This window comes from Aplysia californica, unplaced genomic scaffold (assembly GCF_000002075.1).
Source record: "Aplysia californica isolate F4 #8 unplaced genomic scaffold, AplCal3.0 scaffold00194, whole genome shotgun sequence".
NCBI lineage: Eukaryota > Metazoa > Mollusca > Gastropoda > Aplysiida > Aplysiidae > Aplysia > Aplysia californica.
Genome location: NW_004797464.1, coordinates 177,340 through 186,786, shown reverse-complemented (window position 1 = coordinate 186,786; position 9,447 = coordinate 177,340). Strand labels below are relative to the sequence as shown.

Below are 9,447 nucleotides of genomic sequence, written 5' to 3'. Positions count from 1 at the left end.
AAGAAAGTGTCTGTGTTTAGATTCCCAAAGGATGGGATTGAAAGAAATGCATGGATTTCTGTGATATTCAAAGCGAAATTATCAGTTTCTAAAGAAACTGTTGTGTGTGAACTGCACTGGCCAGATGGTTATGAAAGTGAACTTGTTAAACTTTGTAGACGGTTACTTCAGTCCTCCCATCAATATGTCATAGGGCTCAGGAGGGACATACTTTATTAACATTCAGCAAATTGTGGAAAAATCAAATTTCACAGATCAAGACTACTTCTATCTCTTGATGCAGACCTTTCAAACCTTGAAGAACCTGGTCATTCCTGCTCCCATTGCAATTTTAACATTGAAACAGACGAAAGGGCTTCAGAAACTGTGGACAATCTAATTGAGTTGGAGCAGTCACTTGGTACAGAGACAAAATCTGTGCTGATTTATATTGCTGGCTATGCTACTCGCAAAGACGAAGGGATGGACGAAATTTTTCAACTCGGACAGACATCCTTCTACTACTAGAAGTACGGCACAAGCTCATTGGATAGAGACGGCTTGAATATCCGTTCTGATAGAGCATGTCAGTGGACCCTCTTTGCTTTTCTTTTGTCCAATATTGTTAAAGAATCTTTTTGCAGAACATATTTCTGCAAGTTAACCATGTCTGACAGTTTTGAGATCGAAATGCAAGAGAAACACGGGAGGATTCTTTCTCACATCTTTTTTAAAAAAAACTATTGTTACGCTTCCACGCCTCGCTCTTCAAAAGAACATGCATTGAAAATTTTGAAATTATCATAACTGAATAGACATACACTGTAATCCATTGAAGAAGGAAACTAATACTAGAAGAAATTTTGTGCAAAATGTTAAGTTTAATAATTGATGAGATCAATGTCTAGAAAAAAAACAACAGCAGAAAGCAACGTAATAGTCTGTTTGGAACGTTTAATCATACATTGTTCGTTGTTCGATATTTTCCACCCTTATTTCACCTGGATACATGGATTATACTACAAAGAAACATAAAACTGGCTTGGTAAGTAGGCCCCTACTCATTTATAAGGCATGCACAGTAAATAGATCTAGTCATGTCTTGTTTAGATTGTTTTATATGGACGTTGATTTCGATTTTTTCTCTAAATTGCATAACAGATTTAATAGTAATAGGGCTAAGTAGTAAATAAATTATTATTAAGCTCTTTATTTTTATGTCACTTAAGACTAAATATTGTAATTACCTTTGGAAACAATGCTCAGAGACTGAATATGGAGTCCACTGGATAAATAGACATTAATACTTAAATGATATAGTATAGCTCCAGTCCGAGACCCCAGCCGCACGCTGAGTAGGCCTGTAGTAAAGTACGCTATGACTCTCACCCTATCTCCCCTCTCCCCTCTCCCCTTTCTCTTTGTCCCTCTCACCCCTCTTTCTCCACCCCCTCTTTCCCTCTCTGTCTCTGTCTCTGTCTCTGTCTCTCTCTCTCTCTCTCTCTCTCTCTCTCTCTCTCTCTCTCTCTCTCTCTCTCTCTCTCTCTCTTAGAACACGGGACAAAACACACACACACACACATACACACACACACACACACACACACACACACACACACATACATTGATGGTCGTCGTGGTACGAAGCAAGAAAACATGGCCTATGTATGTGACGGTGGGCCTCTTATTCAAGGTACCCTTTGGGGGGATCGGGTCGGGTCAGGATGATCGCCCACCTCTTCGCCTGAAAACAAACGTATTTGTTTATGAGGCAACGAGTAGGGCGCGATCAGCTTGTGCCACGATTGCCGCTTTGCGCCCTCAATGTCTTGTAAACCGCCCCGACTTGACCCGATCCCAAAATGAGCTCCCCTGTAGACTTTCGTATCGTTTCCTCAGAAAGTTGTTTTCGGCGAAAACAAACGTAGAGCATTATATTATTCCTCTTAGCAACCGAGGTAGCGACATTCATGGGAAGGCCCCGATTTCCCCGGGAATAGCAGACACACACGCACGGGCGATTCTGAAGAATTTTTTAATTAACAAAAAAAATCTCACTGTCGGTCCCTTAAGTACTTCACCTTGGTTGTGTGTTCACGTGTAACTTATGCTAAAAATCTAATCAAATGGTTGTTTTTATATGAAAATAGATAGACGCACGTACGCAGGCACGCACACAAGCACGCACGTACGCACGCAAGCACACACGCACACATGTGAGGCAGCGTGGTGGAATCAGGCTCTCGTCAAAATAATCAAACTAAAGAAACTAGCATTTTTCCGCAGGTTTATGAATTTTTATCAAATTTTTGTTTTTTGGTCCAACACCTTTCATGCCCATTAAAGAATTCATTTCTGTGTGGATATTTCTTTAAAACATTGATTAAATGCACAAAAAATGTAAATTTTCAATTACCACGGACTCTTAAGCTAAGGAAGTAACTAATCTTTAGCGGCTTTTTTCTCACTACTTTTACTCTGAAAACAGGTGACCACCACCTCCTTCATTTGCAAATATCTTGACTTGTATTCAAGATAAATGGATATTTTTCCATCTCAATAAATACAAGTGAACAAGTTTTAAGATGACACCAATATCTCTACATGCCCAAAAATTGACGAGAGTCTGATTCTACCATGATGCCTCACATATACACCCACACGCACACACACACACGCACACACACACACACACACACACACACACACACACACACATATACACACACACACACACACACACACACACACACACTCTCACACACATACACAAATTTTCTACCTTGATCAGACCCATGATTAAATAACAGTTAAAGGTGATGAGAGAAACAATCTGTCCACATAAAAGACTGACCGCCACATTTCGTTTTCTTGCTACAGGAGCAACCTATCAAGACCTCAAATTTCCATCTTGCTGACTAAGGTCGGTTGTGAAAAGGGTTAGCAGCCCTTTCCCGTAAAACAAAAAAGCAGCTACAAAAACATCAACAGCACAAACAACAGGACCGCCACTTCTGGAAGATGGAGGACCTTCATCACCGAGGAGAGGAGAGAATGTGGAGTGTAGAATGACGCAAGATGATGAAAGCCGAAAAGTGGGATTGAACACCAAGCTGATGATCTTCAAAACAAACGTGAAGACTGTTCTACTGTATGGTTCTGAGGAATGGAGGCTCACAGCATCGGCAGCAAGGAAACTGCAGTGCTTCATAAATGGATGCCTAAGAAGGATGGTGGGGATCAAGTGGTACGATCGAGTCACACATGCTCAACTGTGGTAAAGATCAAGCCCAAGGCCAGTAAACGAAGACTTACAGGTGAATAAATGGAAATGGATTGGACACACCCTGAGGAGATCCCCGACAAGCATCATCAGACAGGCTTTGACGTTGAATCCGAAAGGAAAACGTAAGAAAGGAAGACCAAAGATGACAGGGAGGCGAGAGGTACAAAGGGAAATGGAAAAGGCGGGGACATCATGGAAACAGATAGAAAACGATGCACAGGACAGGAGAAATGTAGTTTGATGGCCTGTGCTCTACTGGGAGTAAAAAAAAGGCAAGAGAAAGAGAGAGAGATTCCTGCACCATCCCTCCGTCGATTTATTCCACAAATATGTTCAGCTATTTATACGAGGGGGGTTCAAGAAGTCTTTGATCTAAATATGCAGGAATAAATATAGAGCTTTGTAACTTGGCACACATACTTTCATTTCTCTACTAAGTCACCATTCAGAGTAACACATTTGTACCACCTCTATTTGACCTTCAAAAGTCCGTGAGAAAAGAATGACTCAGAATGGGCCCCTAACCAGTCTTCCACAGCTTCAATGGCGTCCTCGTTGTCATGGAAACGAAGTTCTTTTAGTGATTTTTTTTAAAGATTAAGAAACAGAAAAAACTCTGAAGGAGCAAGGTCTGGTGAATAAGCTGGGTGGGGCAGGACTTCAAAGCCGCACTGTTCTGCTGTGTGGACTGTTTGTTGTGCCCTGTGCGCAGGGGCGTTGTCATGCAGTAGGAGGACCGGAGTTTTCCACGCCTTTGTCTCACCAGCTCGTACTGCAGTTTTATCAGCAAACCCGAATAGTAGTCCCCAGTGTCTGTTTTTCCTTTTTTTCAGGTAGTCAGTCATGATCATACCTTCACAATCCCAGAAACACAACAGCATGACCTTTCCACTTGACAGTGTTACATTTGCCTTCTTTGGTGAGGGAGAAGAAGGGGTTTTTCCATTGTATGGAGGACATTTTTTGTTCTGGATCAAAATTATAAATCCATGTTTCATAGAAAGTCACCATATTTTTAAAGAAAATTGTGTCTTTGGACTCAATTCGAAAGAGAGTTTTGCAGGACTCAACCCTCTGCTTCTTTAGCTCACTAGTCAAAAGGCAGGGTACCCAACACGCAGACACCTTATTCATGTTAAAATTGTCGTGGACAATCGTTTAAATTGACCCTTCACTGATTCTCGTTTCACTTGAGAGCTATTTAACAGTTATACGTCGGTCTTGTTGAACCAGTTTCTTCATTATGGATACATTCTTTTCAGTTACCACAAAGGATAGACGCCGTTCACGACCTGCATCCATCACCGATATGAGTCCAGATTTGAATTTTCTTACCCAGTATGTCACAGTATTATAACGGGGACATCTGTTGCCATAACTTGGACCATTTCCTGAAAAGTATCTGAAGGAGATTTTTCTCCAAGTGCAAAAACTTGATAACTGAGCGATATTCAACAAGCTCCATGGCACAGCTTCGGCAAAGAAAAAACAATATTTGTGTGCATTGTTTCATTGAACACGCTGACTAGTGCCTTATTATTGTCGTATTTTCCCGATAATTTGCATGACGGTTTCCAAAGACATTGTCTAAAAGCTGGCGAAATTCCATTAGTCTACCATGATTCCTTCATACCCAGACCAAAAATTTATTTGACCCCCCCCTTGTATATGGTACTCTTGTTGCTGATTGTATGAACGTGTGTCATTCAGTATCTAGAACATGTTTATGTTTTGTATTGTTTATTGTTATTTACGTTATTAAAGACTTTCTAGATTTTGCTAAAATTTATTAACCATTCAATTCCATGACCTGGCCTTCTTAGCGTATTGGAATGAATAATAATTATGGTTTCCCAAAACACACAAAACACACGAAAATTAAAATAAAATAATAACTTGATAATCCTGCATTAAATTGCATTCCACGAGTAGCGTGACTAATTTTGAGTCGCTGATCGCGAAAATCTTATCATTTGGGAAGCATCGTGGTGGAATCAGGCGCTCGTCAAAACACTGAAATGGAAGAAAACGGCTTTTTTTGGCTGAACAACTTTTATGTCTATTTAAAAACACATTTCTGTGTGAATTTTACTAACTGGAAATTTTTGATTAAAGGCACAAAAATGTAAATTTCAATTTCCAAAGGACTCTCAAGCTATGGAAGTTACCAAACTTGGTGGCCACTTTCTCGATAATTTTGCTTTCGCAACCACGTGATTTCAATCGGAAGTATCTGAAATTCTCTTCAAGGCAGATAGGTATTTTTGTCATCGAATGCAAAACAAGTGAACAAGCCTTAGGATGGTACCACTAACTCAACTTGCCCAAACATTGAAAAGCGTCTGATTCCACCATGCCGTGACACATTTTTGTTATTTTGACAATATTTAGGAAACTTTTGGAATACACATTTACCCCCCCCCCTCCCTCCCCGGTTGGGGGGGGGGGCAGGCAACGTAAAAAAAGCGGCTCCCTCGTTGTCACGCCTTTAGTTCGCCGGCCGGTAAATACCAGGCTCTGATGGCTGGACTGGGAACCCTTCGATTTTGGCAGTATTGCTCGTTTCCTTGCTCAGGTTTACCGGGAAGCCGACAGGATCCTCGCCATTCTTTCGATATCGAACAGTTTGTATATCGAATAGCTTGTCGATGCATGAACTGTACTTTTAAGGGCCTTATGAGTCAAGAGCAGTTTCGGGGGGGGGGGGGAATCTGGTTTGGCACACCGCGCAGCCTCTTGCGCAGAACAGTTTGCAGAATAAAAGCCTCGGCCGGAAGGAATAGATTATATTCAATGGCTACCCACCGGGTTGCATACTTGGCTGTCAAGAAAACTTTCGACGTGACTTGCAGTGAAAATAATTCCAGAAATTTCTGTCTCAGACTTCGAAGACTTAGTAGACAGAAAGAGAACAGTGACTGAAGAATAAACAGAAGTGAAACCTGTCGAACAGAACAGGGCGAACACACAGCGATCTGGTTCTTTGTGTAGCCACCAACTGCGGCAAGTTTCTCATTTTCTAGATCCACTAGTAAAGTGAATAGCAAGGATATATTTTACCATAAACAATAATATGTGTCATGACGTGGTGGAATCAGGCGCTCGTCAGTTCTTGAGCTTAATGAGTTATTGGTATCTTTCTTAATTAAGGCCCGGTAATTTTTTACTTTTAGATCAGCACACAAATGCACATTTTGGGTGCTAAACTGCCATAACTTGTGCTGCAAAACACACATATGGTTAGTAAAATCATCACAAATCAAATGCTTTCAAGAAAATGTAAATCCTAATTGTAAAACATAAAATAAAGTTGAAATAGAGGAGTCTGAAACCCCATCTTGTTAAAAATAAGTAAATATTACTACGCAATTGGTTCCATTGTAATATAATTCATATAAAAATATCCACACCTCTCATAGTTTACGATGGAATTAATAAAGTCAAAATTCATGTAAAGCAAATAAACATTAACAAGAAAGTGCTTCAAAATATCTGAACGTGAGATGGGTCCGGGAGTAATATAATGCCATTTGCCTTACTTTTGATGACATAAATATTAATATTTCTTGAATTTAAATAGAAGTTGAGATATTTGTGATTAAAGGAGGTGGGGTTGCCTGTTGTCAGAAGAAAGATAAAAGCGAGAAACTGGCCTCAGAAGTTTGATGACTTCCAAGGCTTGAGTGTCCTTGGAAACTGCAAAAAAAACATTTGTGTGTGCCGTTGTTCAACGTTTTTCATCAAAATCCACATTTTGCTATGTATTTGACGGACATAAAAAGGAGTTGAACTCAAAACAAACCCAAAAAAAGATAAAAATTGCCCACAGGAGGAAAATGTTCAGTTTCTTCGATTTCATTATTTTGACAAGCGCCTGGTTTCACCACGATGTCCAAGTTGGACACTCTTTTGTTTTTGTTTTTGTAAAGTGTTTTACGGCGCTCGCAACTGCATAAGGTCATATGAGCGCGCGGGACACACCTAATATTTTCAGTTGGTACGAAATTTTGAATTTTGCCCGGGTGGCGGCCGAAGCCTACTCTTATCAATTTTAGACCACCAAGGGATCTTTAACGTGCGCAACTTGCACACGCGCCCTCCGAGATTTTTCGCCCTTGTCCGAGGAGGCTAGGTGTACAAGATTCCTACCAGAAGATCAGGGGTGTGGCTGAAAGACAGCAGTAAGAAGAAGCGAAGGAGTAGCAGTAGAAAGGCTGCAGAAAGAATCAGGAGCCCAGAGGAAGGGTTGAACACTCTGTCACAATTGCTAGAAAGATATTATAATGAATAATGATACGCCATTATATTTTTATCAAGTCTGATGAAACAGTGCTATTCGAACTCGTAATTTCGCTTAAGGTTATCAGCTGACAATATACTTTTAAATTTTCTTTGACCATCTATGAAACTTAAAACATATGATGAAAGAGCATTTGAATATCCAGGCTCCAAGATTTGGAATGCTTTGCCCATGACAGAGTGGTTTGAGAGAGATCAAATCCTTTAATTCCTTCAAATGTCAGCTACAAATTATTTTTGCCTTTGAATTAATGAGACAAATATTTAGAGAGATTTCCTTTTGGTAAGAACACAATGTATTGATTATAATATGGCTATGTTATTGTTGTAATGTAAAGTGGTCAGAGGCTGTGTAAGCTACTTTAATTGGGGTTGAGCGCTATATGAACGCCCATTATTATTATTATCATTTTTATTATTATTATTAATTTTAGTATTTTTAGTAGTAGTAGTAGTAGTAGTAGTAGTAGTAGTTGTAGTAATAGTAGTAGTAGTAGTAGTAGTAGTAGTAGTAGTAGTAGTAGTAGTAGTAGTAGTAGTAGTAGTAGTAGTAGTAGTAGTAGTAGTAGTAGGAGGAGGAGGAGGAGGAGGAGGAGGAGGAGGAGGAGGAGGAGGAGGAGGAGGAGGAGGAGGAGGAGGAGGAGGAGGAGGAAGAGGAGGAGGGGCAGGAGGAGGAGGAGGATTTGGTTGAACGTTTTACCAGTTCAGTTTTGGCGGGATTTGGAAATTTAGAAAAGGGAGGGGGGGGTAGAATAAGTCAGACAATAGTTCAGGGCCACATGGGAATTTTAGTCAAGTAGGAAAAGTATAAACGGGTCTTTTGGCCTTTGGAAAGCAAACTCAAAATATGTATCCCATGTAAAATGAGTATACTGTGATCTAGTTCAGTTATAACAGCCTCAAGTATTTCAACAAATCATTGTATTATAAATTATAATGACTTGTGGATATTTCAGATGTCGGTCGTCGTAAACTCCTGTCCCTCAACCATGATGCTTCTCGGGAAAGTTGGCCACGGGAAGACAGCCACGGCTTCTAGTGTCCTCCAGAGAGGCATCAGTTATAATGTGGACGAAGAAACCACAGACGTATTATCCACCGGCAGAGCTACCTCAGCTGATGGTGTCAGTAATGTGGACGTCATCGACTCTCCCGGACTTTTCAACACCTTCCCCGTAGATGATGTACAAGACACAAAGAGGATGTTTGACCAGATTGAGAAGGCTATCAACATCAGCGCTGACGGAATCAATGCCTTTGTCATAGTTTTTCGATTTGGTGCTCGTTATACGGATGACGAGCAAAAAGTAGTCCGTAATTTAGAGCAGTCTTTTGGCCCAAGCTTCTTTGCTGACCATGTTATTATCGTTTTCACTCACGGAGGTGATTATAGACTTAAATATAGTTGTGCTCCTTTTGAGGGTTGGGTGTGCTCCCAAATGGCCGATATGAAAAAACTGTTTAACATGTGTCAAGGCAAATGTTAGCTGTTTGATAATGTAACTTGCTCAGCAGAAACAGCCGTTGAACAAAGGGAGAAACTACTGGACACTGTCTCCGGGATGACCAGGAAATTTACAATTGAAGACTACGAGGAGACGATGTCTCATTGCAAGAAGCTTTTGTGGAAACTGACACCATTTTGGACAAAAATCTCTTCAAAAGATGCGTGCAAGCATCTTTTGTCGGAACTTAGAGGGTCTAAGGAATGGGCTGAAGTTGGACGACTATTACAAACCATCTTCTGTTGGCGTTCGTCGATTTTTATCCTGTTGCTTTTTTCCGTTTTCATATTTCTTTATTGTTCATTTTTTGGGTATCAGCCTTCTGAAACTAACGTTTCTCGTCAGAACGAATTCTGAACAAGGTCTGTTCCGTTGTTT

At 40.4% G+C, this 9,447-nt stretch overlaps 1 protein-coding gene across 1 annotated transcript; it reads left to right on the top strand.

Moving 5' to 3' along the window:
* Window positions 1–8,504: 8,504 nt before the first annotated feature.
* LOC118477721 (immune-associated nucleotide-binding protein 9-like) lies at window positions 8,505–9,228 on the top strand. Its single transcript, XM_035969906.1, has one exon. The coding sequence runs from the start codon at window positions 8,521–8,523 to the stop codon at window positions 9,049–9,051; it is 531 nt and encodes a 176-aa protein (XP_035825799.1). The 5' UTR covers window positions 8,505–8,520; the 3' UTR covers window positions 9,052–9,228.
* The last annotated feature ends 219 nt before the right edge of the window (window positions 9,229–9,447 follow it).